Raw genomic sequence first — 18,708 nt, 5'->3', positions numbered from 1 at the left:
CAGGTGAGCCTTAAAGAAAGTGAAATATTTCACTGGGCAGAGATTAACAAGTGAGCTCCTACAACTATTGCCATTTGGTGTAAAGTGTGAATTCCAGCTCTTCCACCCAATTGCTGGAAGACAGCTTGGTTTAACTCATCACTTGGCTTTTTGAAATGGATCCTTTTTAAATACTGCTAAACTGTGTATTTTTACAAGAGAAATTATACTCTTTTACACTTAGTTTATCTTTTTGCGTTAAAGAATGATTTGCCCAAAATATTGCCTACCGGATTTGAGAGCATCTTATGATTCTTAAACTTTTGCAGGACATTACAAGCTGTCCTATAATTTGTTTAAAATTAAAAGTATTGTAAGCAATACAAAATATATAAAGAAAACTGTTCCCTTAAATTACAATATATAAGGTTGCATTTGATGTAAAAAAGTTTTCTCTCACTTTACAAAAACTGAAACCTAAAACAAAACATTTTCAATCTGTAAGATACCACATTTTTATAAAAGCACCTGATTGTAAAATATGATATTGAGGTCCAACTTATTATTGTTAGATATCATAAATATAAAGAAGAAAGAGCAAGGAAACCTAGTCTATTCTTTGTGACTCAAGGAGAGCTCAAACATGGAAATTTTCATATGGTCAAGGGAGAGTTCAGATGGATGATTATGAGTTGGAAAGTACTACAACTGCGCTTGACCGCTAAGAAGAGTGAGTGCACTCTTAAGCCTTTACTTACTAAATTTTTTTTTAATTTAAATCATAGGAAATTCTTACCCTCATGGTAATATAATTGTTTATAATTCTTGAAAAAGGAAAATTAGATTCACGTGATGGAAGTAAACACTGATTCTCTTAAGTAATATTATCTTCTTAGTGATTTTCTTTCTATCAAACTGAATTATTTTATTAGGCAGATTGGTAGCACAGAGGATACAGCTGTAGACTGGAAGTCTAGAAGTTGGGAAGATCTTAGTTTAAATTCTGCTTCAGAAGCCATGTGACCCTCTCCAACCATTTACTCACTCATGGCATCAGTTTCAGTTTCCCCATATGTGAAACAGTAATAATCAAAACACCTACCCAGGGTTGCTGTAAACATCAAATGGGGTATTAGGAAAGTGCTTTGCAAAACATAAAGTTCTGTATGAATGCCAACTATTAGTAGTAGTAGTACTAGTAGTAGTAAGTAGCTTAGGAAGAGAGGAATTGTATATAGTGCATAGTGAACTAAAATCCTGCCGTTGACACATGCTGGTCACATGATTCTAAACAAGTCACTTAACCCCCAGAGCTCTAGATCAGACATGTCAAACTCTGGGGGCCAACAAGTGGGAAATATTTGGCAAACTAAATAAAAATGCAGTATCACATAGATAATGTTGATTTGTAATATTCTGATTTAATATGCAGTCCATCTGTTGCTATTTAAACTGTGGGTCGCAACTCCCAAATGGAAGAAGTTTAAGAAGCCCTGCTCTAAATAACTCTCTAAGACTCTTAAGTTGCAAAGAAGATGCCACCCTGCATTGGGAGAGAAGAAATCACAGTTGCAGTTCCTATCCCTAGAAAGTAGCTTTAGTTAATAAACAAGCCTCTTTCAAGGCTGTTACCCTTGTTAATGCTCAGAGCAAACCAAAGAAGAGAGGTGACTGGACATTTTAACAAATAAGTGAAATGAAGTATGAAATGTAATGATATGAGCACATTAGGAGGAGATACTCAAGTGCTTTAGCATCGAGTCAGTCTGCATAAGGGTCTGTTTGTTCATCATTACCTGCCTCGCTGGATTTTCTAAGTAGAGTGCTTTGTAAACTATCAGGCACTATACAAATGGTAGCACTATACAAATGGTAGCAGCTATTTGTATAATCATTCTGTTCCTGTCGGCTTACATGCTATATCTGTGTGCCTTGATATGTGAATTATGTCATTTTGCTTCCTTGGAACAGTTCCTTCATCTGTAAAATAAGGAATGTTAAGGGGTCTTCTGGTTCAAAGGTACATTGATTTCTGTGGCAGTGCAGTCCAGCATTCTCTTTTTCTTTCAGGAGACTTTCATGTCATTATGTCCCCACTAAATTGTAAATTTAATAAGGTGTGAACAGTAGAGTTCTAGCTCCCAATGTCAGTGATAAAGAGTAGAGGGGCTCCCAGGATGTCTTCGAAGGAAAGTATTTCCCAACATATAGGAACGTTTCTGAAAGGAGTCCTGAAAGCACAGTTATCTTTCCATTCAGTAGTATAGATTTGGGTCTTTGCAAGAATATTTTTTCTCATCCAGTATATTCATATTATAAAGCCAAACTTAAATAAGAATTTCCAGAGGTTGAGTTTCTTACTGCTTTTGTTGTTAATCAAATATTAATAATGTTCAACACCTCAAAATAAGATGTGAAAAGAAAAGGAGTTGGTGAAACAGTACTTTAACATTTTTTACTTCATATCTTCTACTCTTTCAAATACAAGTTACTGGGATTGTTTGAAAGTCTTCAAACATAAAATTATTTTCATTTTCAGAACTGTTCGTCAGATGGCACAAGAGCAATTCTTTTTAATGTCTACCAGGTGTTGCATGGGACACAGACCTCTACTTTTCTTCATTACTTTATTGTTTACCGTTTTAGGGGTAAGACATTAAATATTCTTATTAAAATTAGTAACATTATATCTACTAAATGACATTATTTTAATTAATGGTAGGTTGATCAAGTTTAGAATGAAAACATTAGTGATTTTTTTTCCATTAATGTATACTTTTTGACAGTTTGGTTTAGGTTCATTTCAGCTTTTAATTCATACATGTGCTATGTGAGAATTTTATTTAATTCCAATTATGAGACCTTGTAAACAAAAATTTGACTTGGCTTAAATGAGACAATGTTAATTTAAACTCTGATGTATTTCAGTTGACTGTTTGACTCAATCTTTTTTTAAAGTGTTTTGGACACTAAGGAAAATACACATGTGTGTCTGCACACACATGCGCTAATATATTGTGCTTTATGTTTCAGAGCACAGCAAGAGAGAGAGCTAAACATTCAGGAGATTATTTCACTCTATTAAGGCATCTTCTAAATTATGCTTACAACAGTAATATTAATGTGCCCAATGCTGAAGTTCTTCTAAATAATGAAATTGATTGGCTTAAAAGGATCAGGGTAAGTTGCAGTGAATATTGTATCACATTGCAAGATATAAATAGGCTGTTTTTTACTAAGTCATGTTAGAAGTCCCAGGAAACAGTTAATATTTTGTTTTAATCATAGGCAACAAAGTAAGGTCCCTTCCTGTTAGGCCAAATACATGCAAATTCTGCTAGCTCATGCATAGAAAGTTTCTTGAAACACCTTATTTTATTTTCTGTCCAGTATTTTTAAGCCTCAGAGCTAAAATAATTTTTAAATTTTAATAATTTGTTCTTGGCCCCTTAATTGAAAAGGATAATTATGACTAACCAGAAGCTTCTTCATGTACTACCATTTGACTTACCTTTTTCATCTAAAAATATCTATTTCAATTTCTGTTCAAATGTTCATTTAACAGATCCTGACTTTTCAATTGAGGTAAAAAATCATATTGTTTTGAGATTGAATCTCATTAAGAAATGTGAAACTTTTAGTCCTATATTATGTGATCATCTTTGGTCATATAGTCATCTTGCATGATTAGAGTAGAAAAAGGACAAAAATGTGTCCTGGGTAAATTTTGGAGTCTTCTTCCAGCGTTTTTAAAGTAAGACCAACATTAATAATGTGATCATCACTTAGATTAGTTAATCCTCACAGTTCTCAAAAATGTATCTAAAAATACCCATATGCATAAGTACTCACACATTATTTTTCCTGTTGCATGAAGTATTTAGAATAATATTTTGTCTTTGTATCTCTAGCACCTATCACAATGTATTTCCCATAGTAGGTGTTTAATAAATGTGTGTCGTTCTTAAAATATTTTATCAGCTTTTCTCTTTTTTAGCATTATGGACTACAAATTTAAAAGTCTTCTAATATCTTTTCTATCTTAGGATGAAGTTAAAAGAACAGGTGAAACAGGGGTAGAAGAGACAATCTTGGAAGGTCACCTTGGTGTAACAAAGGAGTTGTTGGCCTTTCAAACTCCTGAAAAGAAATACCATATTGGTTGTGAAAAAGGGGGTGCTAATCTTATTAAAGTAAGTACTGCCTTTGTGAGTCTTTTAACTCTTACAGTTGGGAAACTATGTTCTGTTGGATAGTTTAACAAAACTACCTTAATTCTCTTTCTGTATATATATCTTGAGAGAGAGAGCAGGTTCACCTTATTTAATATTTGGTTTTTCTTTTTGGAGCCAACCTAGGAGTACGTATAGTGGGGAGAGCTTTGGACTGGAATCAAGAAATTCTGTGTTCAGATCCTGTCTCAGAATTGCTCTGTGATGCTGGACAGATCACTTCATATCTCTGGACCTCAGTTTCTTCATCTATAAAATGGTCTTCAAAAACCCCTTCTAACTCTACATCTGTGCTCCTTTGGTTTCAGTGATACATGCATTTCCCTATGAAGAAATGTCCAGTACCAGTATGGGTCAGCAGCTGACATGCCATTGCATGTCAGAGACATTTTAAATTTCATCTTGCTAACCCTGGAACCAGATCTCTGTTCAGTGTGCCACACTGCCTTACTTAATGAGTTACAAGATCATAACATTGAGCGTTTAAAAGGATTATAATGACCTTTTAGATCACCTCTCTTGCATTTTACAAATGAGGAGAACTGAGTCCCAAAGGTGAAGTGACTTAAGTTTCTTAGTGAACCAAACCTGAGTAAAGCAAAATATTTTGAATGCAATAAAGGAGCTTGCTAATGAAAGGAATCCTTTGGCTAATACTTGGTAAATTAAATGGTCTAGGGACTTATCTAGAGACATCACTTAGAGTGATTTTTATTTCAGATAACTTTAGGAATACATGGTTGTTATCTTATGTCATTAATTTATTGACTCATATTACTACAGCTCAATTTTCCTCATTTCTCAAAGAGTTCAGTAGCTGACTCTTCCTATCCCTTATAAACTCTGTCTTTATTTGGGAGGACATACATAGATGCATGCATCTATACATATTAAGGTCCCTTCAAATACCCTTACTTACCAACTTAACCCTGACTCTTACAGTCTGCATATTCACTCCACTTGGACCGCACACAGAGATGGTCATACTGTGGATCTCTCCATTACCAATAAACATTCCACCTTTGTAATTAAAATTCCTCTTTCTGGCTATAATCTGCTGTTCTTCCCTCTCTTCCTGTGTATAGCCACTCCTAAACCCACTCTCTGTTCTTATCATAGCTTCTAATCACTCCACATATCACCTTTGTGATCCAAGTCATCACTTTTCCTCTAGCCTCACTTTTCTCACTTCAGAATTTACTCATCCTAGTTAATCAGTTTAGCCTTACATATACCTTTCCCGTTTGTCCTGTTGCCACTCATTCTGTTTCAGACTTCAACCCTAAATTATTCCTACTATCAACTACTTAACCTGCTTCTGCTTGTATGCTCCTGAATGTTTCTAGAGAAGTTTGCATGATGACCTTGACTGGGTTCTCTGTATTATTATTATTTTCTTAATTGGAGAGGCATTAATAGGTGGCTCGGTAGATATAGCTCTGGGCCTAGAGTCAGGAAGTCCTGAGTTTAATCCAGCCTCAGACACCAGTTGTATGACCCCTGGGCAAGTCACTTAAACTCTGTTTGCCTTAATCCACTACTGAAGTAAATGACACACAACTCCAGTATCTTTGCCAAGAAATCCCCATGGACAGTCTTGGTGTGATATGATCCACAGGGTCATGAAGAGTTGGACAGGACTAAACTGATGACTTCTATCATACTTCTCTAAGTTGCTGTTCCAAACTTTCTCAAGCCCACTTATGTGCCCACTTCCTTCCAAACCCTCCTCCCAAATTAAACATTTCATTGCATCATCCCTTATCTTTTCACAATAAGAAGTAGTTTTTTCTTGACTGTGTCACCCCCTCTACTCATACTTTAATCCCATCCCCTTCTGTGCCTTTTGGTGCTGGAGCAGCCCTTCCCACTCTAATTGTTCATCTCTCCTTATCTTCTTATTATCTGCTTAGACCTTCAAACATGCCTAGATGTCTCCTAGCCTTAAACAAGTTTGATTTGATCCTACTATCCTTTGTGGTTGTCTTCCTATTGCTTCTGCTTTCTCACCTCTGCTCACTTCCCTACTCCTCTGTTGATTTGTGTTCCCATTATTCAGGGTCAAATGTAATAGCTTTTTTCTCAACCTCCCTGATTGAATCCACTACAGATTTGTTATCTCATCATAACTAGTCCTTCATGGCTGCAGAGGACTCTTTTTTTTTTTTTTAACTACTTCCAAACTCATTCTCCATAGCACTCCCCCTCCATGGCTGCTCTAAGCTTTTTCCTCTCTCCTCAGGCCTCTTCCATCACCACTACCCATTCTCACTGTCTTAGCTGATTACCTCCACTCATACTTTACTGAAAAAGTAGGTACCATTTATCATAAACTTCCTCCTCATCCCTTCTCCTCTCTACTCCAGTCTCTGCTGATGAATTTGACTCCCTCTCCATGCATCTTTGATCCCACCCCCTCCTATTTCTTCCAATAATTGGGCTTCTCTTTCTAATCTACTACTTCCTTCCCTGCTATATTCTGCACAGAATTACAGTAGCTCAGAAGAAATGTGAGATGCATAAATTTGGAGATCTCCCTATTTCTGACTGTTCATATAGACTGCTTGTGCCTGATATGGGGTAGAGCCTTCTGAGTTCAATACTGGTATGATCAGTCACAGTTGGACACACTATACCTTGACCACAACATAGTGGTGTCATTTTGGTCCTCTCTGAGCACAAAGGACCAGAGCCAACCAACCCTGCTTCTCTACTTCCTTTCCTTTCACTCCTTTTCAATCTGGTCTCCAACCAGAATTGAATTGATCATTCAACTGAAACTCTTTCCTTCTAAAGCTACTAATGAGTTCTCAATGGCCACATCCAATGACCTTTTTTCAAACCTCTTCCTTCCTGATTTTTCTGCAGCACCTTTGACTACTCCTCTTATCTTCTCTCTTTATACTCTATCTCTTGTTGACATTAGAAGCTCCTATGGATTCAATCTATCTCTAAGAAGATGATTTCAAGATCTCCATGTCAGTCCCTCTCTCACCCGAGTTCCAGTTCCCATCTCACCAACCACCCTTTGGATGTATCTCAAACTGCATGTCCCATAGGTAACTCAAATGGAACTCATCATTTCCTCCCCTAACACACCTTTATTGTGAATCTCCCTCTTCTGGTCAAGGCTGCCCCAATCCCTCTGGTCTCTCAGGGTCACAGCCACAGAATTGTCCTCAACCCTTCACTCCTCCCCGCCCCCACTCCCCAGTATGTTATCGTTGGCTGAGTCTTGTCATTTCTGCCCCCATGACATGACTCCCATCTGAACCATTCTCTTTACTCACACAGCCACCACCCTAATTTAGACCATCATCATCTCTTGATGTTCTTACTGCAGATATCAACTCTCCTCCAATCTATCCACTCTACAGCTTCCAAATGGATATTCCTAAGGCACAGTTGTGAACACATTACTGCCCTACTCAGTAAACTTCTGTGATCAAATTTAGTTGCTTCACTTTGACATGGGAATCCCTTTATACCCTGACCTCCCTCACTTCCCCCACCACCACCCCCCTGTCTACTTTTTAGTTTTATTATATATGTACACCATGCCACTCCTTCCTATTCCCTGTTGTCTTGCCAAACTGACCATCTTGCTATTCTCCCCACACAGCCCCTCCCCACCTGTGCACAAACTGGAGTGCCTATAATGCTTTTCCTCCTCAACTCTGCCTCCTGGAGACTCTGACATCCTTTAAGCCTAACTCCAAATATCATCTCCTTTAGGAGGTCTTTTCTGATTTTCTCCATTGTTGATGCCCTTCAGAGTAGCTGCACTTTAAAATTATACTTTTTATTTACTTATCTGTGAACATATTGGTTCATAATAGTAAAAGGTAATGTCTTAGGACATAGACAGTCTCAACTTTATGACACATAATCCGTTGCCTGGCAAGTAGGTACTGAAATGCATGTTGATTTATTGATTCAAGCAGGTATACTGTGCTTATTTGGAAGCTTTTGTACATGAGAATTTATATACTTATACCTTTCAGCTGCATGTTATTACCATTTTAAGTCATTTAAGATCATGTCAGTTTCTGAAAAAAAAAGAAGGGAAATAAACCTGGAATTTAATATTGTGAAAAATTGAATAATTTTAAAAGAATTTGATAGTAATGTTACAAAATCCCTACATATAAAAATACAAACACCTATCTGTGCTTTGAAGTGGTACATAAAATGCTAGACTTGGAACTTCAAGAACAAGGTTCAAATCCTGATTCTTCTAGATACTTCCAGTGTGATCAGAGGTGAGTCCCAGAGCCTCAATTTCTTCATCTGTAAACTGAGAGTAATAGTGGCACCCCTGATCTCCTCATGATGTTGCTGTGATAAAAGCCCTTTGACAGCTTTAAAGTGTCAGTTGCTATGGTCATCTCCTAAGTAATATGTAGTCTTTAATTCTTAAAAAAAATGATCAGATTTCTTTTTTAAAGCATTTATTACTTTCTTTGACTCTACTTATTAATACATTTCATTCTTTTTTTACTTTTCAGGAGTTAATTGACGATTTCATCTTTCCTGCATCTAATGTTTACTTACAATATATGAGAAATGGAGAGCTGCCAGCTGAGCAGGCCATACCAGTCTGCAGCTCACCAGCTACCATCAATGCTGGCTTTGAGCTGCTTGTAGCATTAGCTGTTGGTTGTGTGAGGAATCTCAAGCAGATAGTGGACACATTGACAGAGATGTATTACATAGGTACAGCAATAACTAGTACGTAATACCTTTAAATCATTGGTTATTTTATTGAACAGAGATATTTTTCACAGTGGTACCTTATTGATTTTCTAATTAGCAAGAACTTTTAAAATTTTTATTAAATGTGTATATAATTACTACCATTAAGCTAAGAGCTTTTAAAAAGAAAAATATACTGTTATTAAATTTTCCATAGTAAATTCTTACATTTTCATGTCACAATTAATCATTGAAATGGTTTTAATAACAGTAATCATGATGATACTGCTATAATAACTTTTCATCTCTCCAGAATTTAGCCGCTGATTTTAAATAAGGCAAAAAGAAATCTGAAATATATGCCTTCTATTCAAAACCTTAAAGCTTTTATTTACTTGTCACAGTATGAGTATAGAAAGCTCTTGACACTTCCCTTTAAGCCTACTTCACCTAAGTTCCAGGTCCTACAATTCAGATTGATAGAATCTTAGTGTTAGCCTTACATATCATCTAGTGCTGTTAGCTATCTGTTAAGAGATTTCGTATTCCATGTCCCTGATGGATAGGCATCCATTCTCTTCATAAACAACTTTAGTCATCTCATAAAACAAATATCTTCTTAAATTTTAGTAGCTGCAAAGTTTTTCTTAATATTGAGTGAAATTGCTTTATTTTGATTTCTTCCATTCCTCCTCATTCTTTTCTCTGAAATTATGCCTCGCTCACCGTCTCCCTTTCCAGCTTTCAATACTAGTGGACCTCAACATACATTTTAATGTTTCCTCAAATAACCTACTCTTCCCAGTTCCTTAGTATACTTATTTCTCAGGATCTCTTTGTATAGACAGTCATATCTTTCATATTGCTGTCATGAACAAATGCCCCATCTTCATGTGCATGAATTTTGAAATTCCCTTGTCTAATCAGGATCTTTTATGATTAAATCTATTCCTGTATTTTACTATCCTGTTTTTTTGTCTTCACCGTCACCTTAAATCTCAAATTCTCCAGTACTTTCCCTGGTCATTACACTTATTCTTGCTCCACATGTCTTCCTTCCTATTCTCATCTTCTTGATGTTTGACTCTACAAAGTCTGGTTGTTGTTCAGTCAGGTCCAGTTCTTCATGACCCATGTGGACAATAGCACGTCAATGCTGTCCATGGGACTTTCTTGGCAAAGATACTGGAGTGGTTTGCCATTTCTTTCTCTAGTGGATTAAGGCAAACAGATTTTAAGTAACTTGCCCAGGGTCATACTGCTACTATCTGAGGCTGGATTTGATCCTTAATCCAAACCCAGCTCTCTATCCATGGAGCCACATTGCTGCCTCTGTAACTTCGCTCTTTACCAATCCGTTATTCTTTTGTGTAATTTCCTATCACTCATTGACAAACCCCAACCCTGGATGACTCCTGCTATCCCCTGCTCACTAGCATGTGAATTGGAGCTATAGGAAGTCACTAACCATGTTAATTGATTTATGTTTTGTAATGTTAACTAGAACCTCACTGCAGTAAAGCATTCTTTCTACATCTTCTTAATGGATTCTCTATCCCACCTACCACAGCAACTGGCCAAACCTCATACCTCCTCCCTTGTTCCACCCTGCTCCTAGCTCTCTTCCTCAGCTAAAAGAGCATTTTTGAAATGTACCAGCAGCCTTGTTGGGATTATGGTCTCAATGGAAATAAAATTCCCTGAAAGCTCTTTTCTTCTCTTCTGAACTCACGTATCTCTTACTTCATCATCTCTTTCTTAACTCCAGTCTCTAATCAAGATCTAGTCCATGAAAAGGCGGCCAGTCCCTTAAGCCCAGTCTCTATAATAATTAGACCCCAAAGTGATCTCCCTCTTTATCTCTCATTTTTAATCTCCCTGTCAGCTAGTTCCTTCCCTGCTTCCATTCCAACATAACCATTTATCCCTCATCCTTAAAACACCCTCTCTTGACCCTGCTATCTGTACCAGCTGTCATCTTTCATCTCTCCTCTTCTTCCTTCTCAGCTGAACTCCTTGACAGTGGTGCCTCCTCCTTCTCTTCTCTCACTTTTTTCTCAGCCCTCTGCATTCTGGTTTCCAGCCTTGTCAGTGAACCAGAACAGACATCTCCCAAAGTTACCAGTGGTGCTGATGTGTTCTGATCCCATCACTTTTTCTGACTCCACAGTGTTATTCACCAGTGATCACTTTCTCCTGTTGGATGCTCTTCTTAAGTTTTCATTACAGTGCTCTTTCTGTATCTTGTACCTGTGTGTTGTGCCTTTTCCATGTCCTTTCCTGGCTCTTCATCCATGTCATGCCCACTAACTTTGAGTATCTGTCCTGGGCTTTCTTTTCTTTCTACATTTTCTTACTTGGGTGACCTCATTAACTCCTATAGTGTCCATGCAGATTATTCCCAGATCTATATATTGATCCTAGTCTCAGAAGTCCAGTCCCACATCACCAACTGGCAGTTGAGTCTTTCAGAGTCAGCATGTCCAAAGTAATACTCATCATTCCTGGTAATTTGGTGATGCTGTGGGTAGTGCACTGGCTTGGAGTCAGGAAGACTGTTTGTCTCAAGTTTCCCCATCTGTAAAATGAGAATAGCGCCTTACTTCCCAGGGTTGTTGTGAGGATCAAGGGAGATAATAATCAGAAAGCACTTGGCACAATATCTGGCCCAGAGTTGGCAAGATGGACACGTTAGATGTTGTTATAATGATGATTACTGTTGTTTTTCCCTCCCCCAGTGTGTTCCAGGTCATCTGGATTCACAGATTTCATGTCATTCTCAACTCCAGTTGCTGATTCTTATTTTTGCTTTCATATTGTCTTTCACCTCCTTCTCTACTCACACGGCTACATCACCTCTGGGACGACTACAGTAGTCTTCTAATATGTATCCCTATGTTAAATCTTGCACCATAATTTCAGTTTGTTGCCCACAAGTTACCCAGTAAGATTTTCCTAAAGCCTCAGGTTAAACTTGTAATCCCCAGCTCAGTAAAACTCCACTGACTTTTTATTGCCTTTAGGATCAAATATAAATTCCTTTGCCATTTAAAGGTCTTCAAGTATCTGACCCTTTACAGTCTTAGTCTTTATTCCTAATTATTCCTAATCATGATCTTTCCAAATATACTGGTTTACTTGTTCCTCACATGATGCTCCATGTTCCATCTTTATGCCTTTGCAACTAGCTGTTCCCTGTGCACAGAACTCTCTACCTCTTAGAATCCATGGCTTCCTTCAATACTCAGCTCATACCGTATCTTCTATGGAAGGCCTTTCCTTGTCTCCCTAGCTGCTACAACTTTTCCTTCTTAGATTACCTTTTGTCTACTCTATATATATCTTGTGTATATCTAGCTATTTGCGTATTATCTCCCCCCAATAAAATGTAAGCTTCTTGAGAGCAGAGACTGCTTTTGCCTTTGTTTGTGTAGAACTTGACAGAGAATGTACCAGTCTGCATTGGTTTAAAAACAAGTTTTAAGAAAATGACATTTCTTCCTGGGAGCTTTCAAAGCCAGTAAAATCACAGTCCAGTATCTAAAAGTCAAGTGAGGTCTTCAAGTGTAAAAAAAACAGAAATACCACCAAAATAAGACAGGTGCAAGAAGATGGGATAAGTGAGATGTAGTTAATCAACAGTACATAGGGGGAATAAAGATTTGAGGATTAATTTCCAAGTTCAGCGAATGAGTAGTAACTACCAAAAAATTTATTAAATTTTAGGTTACATTAGCAATGAAGAATGATAATGGTCCTACAGTATTCTGTATTGATCATACACCACTAAGTATTCTGGTAACTTTATCAAAAATGAATATTTACAAAATGAAGTACAAATAGGATGTGATTCTTTGGTTCTAGCTATCATGGGAATCTACATGTGTGTTTCTTGTCTGCATCTTTATATAATTAGTCATGGAGTTTCAGTTGAAGACTTAAGTGACTTGCCTAAGAGTCACAGAGCTAGTATTTATCAGAGGCATGTCTTGAACTCACTTCTTTCTAGTTCTGAATCTAAATAACTCTTGATCTGTTATGTTGCCTCTGGCTTTGAGCCAGAGGCTTTATTTTTCATTACTTTTATTCTTCTAGATCTAGCTTTTTTTTAAGCTCTTTTCATTGTCTTTAACTGTGGGAGAGGCAATCTTTATTACTTTTTTTTTTCTTTTTAGGCCATCTTTTTTTATGTGTTCTTTTAAAATCTGAACTCATCAGAGAAGACTCCTTGAAGGCATTTTGGTCTTTTTCTCCTTTTTTCATTAGCTCCCTTCTCAATAGTATCGTCAAAATATCATTTTTGTAGACCATCTCATCACTTTTGAAATTTTTTTCTCAAGAATTAAAGCCATGGGAGCATATCTCATTTCTCTGAACTTTTAAAAATCTACTTTCATCAAGTTTAGAATACATATCCTATTGCCCACCATCCTCTTCCTTGACTGCTGTTTACTCTTAAGATGACATAGTCACTTTCTTGGAAGGATTCTGTTATTTCTAAATCAGAAATCAGTTCTTCTTTACTAATCAAAATTAAATCCAAACTACCTCTTTTCATCCCTTAGCTTTTTATACATTTATGCAATATATATTTATACAATTGTCAGTGAGACACAGATTTCCTGACCTGATTCCAGGAAATTGTGTGCATTTGTGTTTTTCCTTTACTGAGCATATGATCATATACTCAGGGTAGATTGTGCATACTTGCCCAGAATATCTGTAGAGGGAATTCACATTCTTATATGACTGAAATAGAATAGTTTCTGAGCATTCTTTCCAACTTTGAAATTTTGTGATTCTATGATGGCCCTGCTATTTTAATGTAATGAGGCCATGTAGTGCAGACAGCCAGCACCAAAGAAAAATCAGTACTCCAAGGCAGTTATTTAGTGCAGATCATGGATGAGTGTGCTGACTTAGCCTTCTTTCTTAAGTAGCAAAATAGTACATTCAGCACTGACTGTTACATATCACAGGCTAAGCTTCTCTTGACCAGTTATATGATGTATTAGATTGTAAGGAGGACTTATAAGTAGCCATCTAACCTTGAAGAAGCCATTTAAGGAAACTCATACAGAGGGGTGATCTGCAAATTTACCTCTTAGCATTGTTATAAGAGTCAAACGAGAACATTTTATGAAACTACATTGAAAACTTTAAAGCATTCTATAAATCTAAGGTGTTATTATAGTTTCTTTTGGTTTGTGAACCTGTTAGAATTTCCAAGTAGCAATAGAACTTTGGTTATCTTATAACAACTTGTTTTAATCACCCTCAGCGTGTGAGGCACTTACGGAATGGGAATATCTACCACCTGTTGGACCTCGACCACCAAAAGGATTTGTGGGTCTGAAAAATGCTGGAGCTACTTGTTATATGAACTCAGTGATCCAGCAACTGTACATGATTCCTGCCATCAGGAATGGTATTCTTGCAATAGAAGGCACTGGCAGTGATGTAGATGATGATATGTCTGGAGATGAGAAGCAAGACAATGAGGTAAATTTTATTTCATAATCATTCTATATTTGTGTTCCTAAGTATATTTTTATACAGCATTAATGCTAATAATGCTACTATTTCTCATTTGTATAGCACTTTAAAGTTTGCTGAGTATTTTACAAATATTGTCTCATTTGACACAACAAATCTGGGAGGTAGGTGATATTATTATCCACATTTGCAGTTCAGGAAACTGAGGTAGACAAGGATTAAGTGTCTTACCCAGGGTCAAACAGCTCATAAGTATCTGAGGTAGAATTTGAAATTGTATCTCCTTACCTCCAGGTCCAGTATGCTTTCCACTGCACTTCAGAACTGCTGCTATAGAACAGAACTGTTTTTGTTTTTGTTTTTGTTTTCGGATCCCTGGCACCTAGCACAATACCTAAGAGCTATTTAATAAATGTATGTTGAATTGAATTGTTTCTGACCACTGGTACTTCCACTTTGGAATTTTGTATTTTCCATAGGATTTGTGATTGAATTGTTCTCAGTTTTCCTACAGAATCCAAACACTAGTGGCATACAGATGATTAATAGCACAGACTAAAATGCCATTCATATTTTTATCATGCTTTATTCATGAGCTTTTAGCTGTTGCTACTCGACTACCTTTGTGGTTAGTGGCACATTATTTAAGGTTAACAGATAGCATCCAGAACTGAGCTTATGGTTTTGTTGGCATAAGCAGTTCCCAGAGGAAGAAACTACCCCTTCCACTGCAGGGCCCCAGATTTTCTGCAACCGATAGTCTTAGAGAGCTGCCTGGAGCACTGAGAAACAAATTGACGTGCCCAGAGTCAAACAAGCAGTGTGTGTCAGAGACAAGAAAAGAACAGTAAGTGTTAATTTTTCTACTGAGCATTGTCAGCTGAGACTAGAATCATAAAGCATTCCTTTTAGGAACAGTAGAGAGAGTAAAAGAGAGAACCACATGATTCAGAGCTGGAAGAAGTCCTAACGCCCTTCCCTCTATCTGTTGTTGTCAATTTTATTGTACTTTTCTTATTGAGGAAGCCAAGGCTCCAGTATATTCAAGTAATATGTTCCCTAATAAGCAACTCTTCAGTGTCAGAACTAGGAATTAGATTTGTCTACTGTATCTGACTTTTCCCCCGTGATTTTCTTTTGGGAGAAGAGGATGTGTAACCCCTTGCTTTATTGCTTATTTTGTTTCATCAGTTTCTCTGTTTTATAGCATAATCAGTGAATTTAGGCGTATTCAATATCCAAATCTATTCTGGCCTCACAAGCAAATTTAGCCCTCCTTTTTAGTTAACAATCCTTCCATATATATAGTCTTTAATGGTAGAAAGAATATAAGGAAAATCTGCCATATATTTTAAAAAATATTTCATTTTATATACTATATCCCTAGCTTCCTAATATTTAGAATGTATTCTGAAATATTTTCCCGATAGGATGAGATTAAGTACTTTTTAGACAAAAGTATTTCTTCTTTTTGAGGATTTATCAGAATTTTTCTTGAATATTTTATTCATTGTTTTGAAATAAGAGAAGCAGCATTTAAAGAACACTTTCGAATCAGAAGACATTTGTGTTTGAATCCTGCCTCTGACATTTAAAAACTGTATGTCTTAGCCCAAGTGCAAGACAGACAAACACAACACATAGGAAGGCTGCTAGCACAAGTTCAGTCTTGACACTCAGAAGGGATTGATAATGCTTTATTCTAGTCTAGTTTTCTCAGAAGAGGCTTGCTGATAATGGAAACACAACTCCTACAGCATTCCCTAATCACCGTTCTCTCTCAGGGGCCAGCCAGAAAGGGGGGAAGGGGCAACTACCCCTATATTTCGATGGCATCAATCGAGACATGCACAACTTGTGCTTCCCCCTGAATCCCCCAAGTCTCAATGGGGGCCAGTTGAGGCAAACACAGGTTTCCCCCCCCCAAGCCTTGATGGAGCTCGATCAAGGCACACATAGCAGTTCAGCTTGCGCACTCAGTCCTAAGGTTCCTCATTCAATGACCAATGATACCTACTTTATAGGACAAAGACAAAGAAGGCATTTTGCCAGCAGTAGCCTCACAAGTTTCCATCACCTCATCCCTTTATCTCACTGCACAGCCACAGTGGAGGTTTATATTATTTATCATTGTATAACTCTGTGTAAGTGTAGTGGAGATGTTTTGAATCATAACTGTAAGATCCGATATCTAATACTTGGGAACAGGAGATTGTTATGGCTATGGATCTTGGGAAACTGTTCTCTAAGAAAAAATAACAAAAATTCACTTTACACACATTTAAAGTCTTACACTAAAATTCACTTTACATACACCAAGTTATATAACTTTTGATCCTTTTTGTTTCTTTAGCAGTAAGAATGAAAGAACTGTAGCACTAGATATGGTATCAGTTAAATGACATAATGCATGTAAGATGTTTTGCAAACTTGAAAGTCCATTTAGATTGATGTTAACTATCCTCAATTATTGTTCTTTTAAATGTAAATTAAAATGTGTGAATCCTTGAGTATTTTAACTAAGTAGCTGAAGAGCTATTATAGCTTAATCTTCTAAAGGAAAGATTAGCCTTCTAATGCTATGAATTGTAACAAATAGTTACAGGTTACCTTCATTTATTGAAGTTACCTTCAATAAAGAGATGTTTTATTTCATATAAATATTATACATCCTGACTTGATCTTTAAAGTGCTTTGAAAGTAAGGATTATAATACAAATGTAAAATGTGATTAGTAAATTGTGCTTGTCTAATTAAAACATTTTCAAGCTATTATTTATAGCATTTTCACTTTTTTTTTTTTTAACATGCTTGGCTTTTTTTAGAGTAATGTTGATCCCCGAGATGATGTATTTGGATATCCTCATCAATATGAAGACAAACCAGCATTGAATAAAACTGAAGACAGAAAAGAATACAATATTGGTGTTTTAAGACATCTTCAGGTCATTTTTGGTCATTTAGCAGCTTCTAGATTACAATATTATGTACCAAGAGGATTTTGGAAACAATTTAGGTAAGTGTTAGCTAGATAAAAATTAAAGTACTTGATAATTAGTTGTTATGAAAGTATGAATTAACTTTTAAAAGAATGTTACATATTATTTATTTGAGGTATATTAGATTATTCTTGTAATTAATCTCCCTTTCAGGCAGGATTAGTATTGAAATTATGGAAGCAGTAATCCTAGGGAATTAAAAGAGGCTTCTCTCTCAAGTTATAAATAATTTATCAATGCATCATTTGTTTTTAGAATTAAAAAAAAAAAATCCATAGATCCTTATCTGGTCATTGCTAATTTCTATCTACTTTTAAAAGCAGTGAGGCAAAGTAGCCTTAGGGTTCAAGTCCTCCTTCTGACACAACTAGCCTGAGACTATATTGCTGAGAAGGTATTAACTTGCATTAGTAGATGGAATTTCCTCATCGCAGTGTCCCTGTACCAGTTGATCCTCAGGTCCTGTCCCTGTCCATATCTTTTTACTCTCTTTTAGTAGAGTAGAACACAGGTGGTCCAAATTAAAATCGGGTAGTTCTTATTTGGGGATTTGAGATAGGATTTCCCTATCTTCTGTCATTTTCACCTATTTAGCTCTTCTTTCCATTTACCTCCCAAGGACACTTCGCTCCTTTGAGGTAGTTTGTTTCATTGAACTTTCATCTTGCTCATTCATACCTTATCATGCCTTTACTCACTTTGCCTTTCCAGTCTCTGTGTATTGTTCTTTCTTGAAGCCTGTACTAAATAATACTCAAACTTCCATGGTTACTTCCTTCCTCTGAACTCTTAAAGCACTTTAAATTTAGAATGTAAACATGCTTTCTTGTTTTCTAATTGTAGTCATGAATTCTGTGGGTTTTTCTCTCCCAAGAATTTTGCAACTGGCTCATAGTTCTTTCTCTTCTCTACCTTATCCCGTAGCCTTATGTTTGGAAACTGCAATGTCTGTGTTGATTTCCCCTCAAACACCCTGGCCTTCCCAGTTTATTAACCTCAATTCACCTACGTTTTCACTTCACTTGAGCTACAAGTAAGAATGGGCATACCCTTAATCTCATGGTCTCACCCAGAACTCTGAAGTTCTTTTACCTTTTATCCATCATGTCTTTGTTCTTATCCACCCCTTCACCTGTTCCTCTTCATTGTCTGTCCCTTCACACATTGCTTGTTTCAGTCTTTCACTTGTGTTCTGGCCTCTCTGTTTTCACTTCAAAGTTTTGGCCCTCTAGTTAACCATTTCAGCATTTACTTTTTTAAGTCTTTAACTTTCAAATCCCCTGCACCCTTTTCCTAAACTTGTTCAT

The 18,708-nt window shown here is 36.7% G+C and overlaps 1 protein-coding gene across 4 annotated transcripts in view; it reads left to right on the top strand.

Moving 5' to 3' along the window:
• The window catches only part of USP9X (ubiquitin specific peptidase 9 X-linked), a 177,610-nt gene that overhangs the window by 119,623 nt on the left and 39,279 nt on the right, over nt 1-18,708 (top strand). For 2 of the 4 annotated variants that reach the window (XM_072615149.1, XM_072615148.1), the window contains exons 26-31: nt 2,519-2,627; nt 3,013-3,159; nt 4,026-4,172; nt 8,720-8,927; nt 14,188-14,408; nt 17,228-17,418. In XM_072615149.1, the coding sequence (XP_072471250.1) occupies nt 2,519-2,627; nt 3,013-3,159; nt 4,026-4,172; nt 8,720-8,927; nt 14,188-14,408; nt 17,228-17,418 (1,023 nt within the window). Of the gene's footprint in view, nt 1-2,518; nt 2,628-3,012; nt 3,160-4,025; nt 4,173-8,719; nt 8,943-14,187; nt 14,409-17,227; nt 17,419-18,708 lie in introns of all 4 variants that reach the window. The other 2 variants (XM_072615147.1, XM_072615146.1) reach the window with 1 other exon arrangement.

This window comes from Notamacropus eugenii, chromosome 5 (genome assembly GCF_028372415.1).
Source record: "Notamacropus eugenii isolate mMacEug1 chromosome 5, mMacEug1.pri_v2, whole genome shotgun sequence".
Classification (NCBI taxonomy): domain Eukaryota; kingdom Metazoa; phylum Chordata; class Mammalia; order Diprotodontia; family Macropodidae; genus Notamacropus; species Notamacropus eugenii.
Note: the sequence above shows the minus strand (reverse complement) of the source record. Positions and strands in the feature narration are given on the sequence as shown.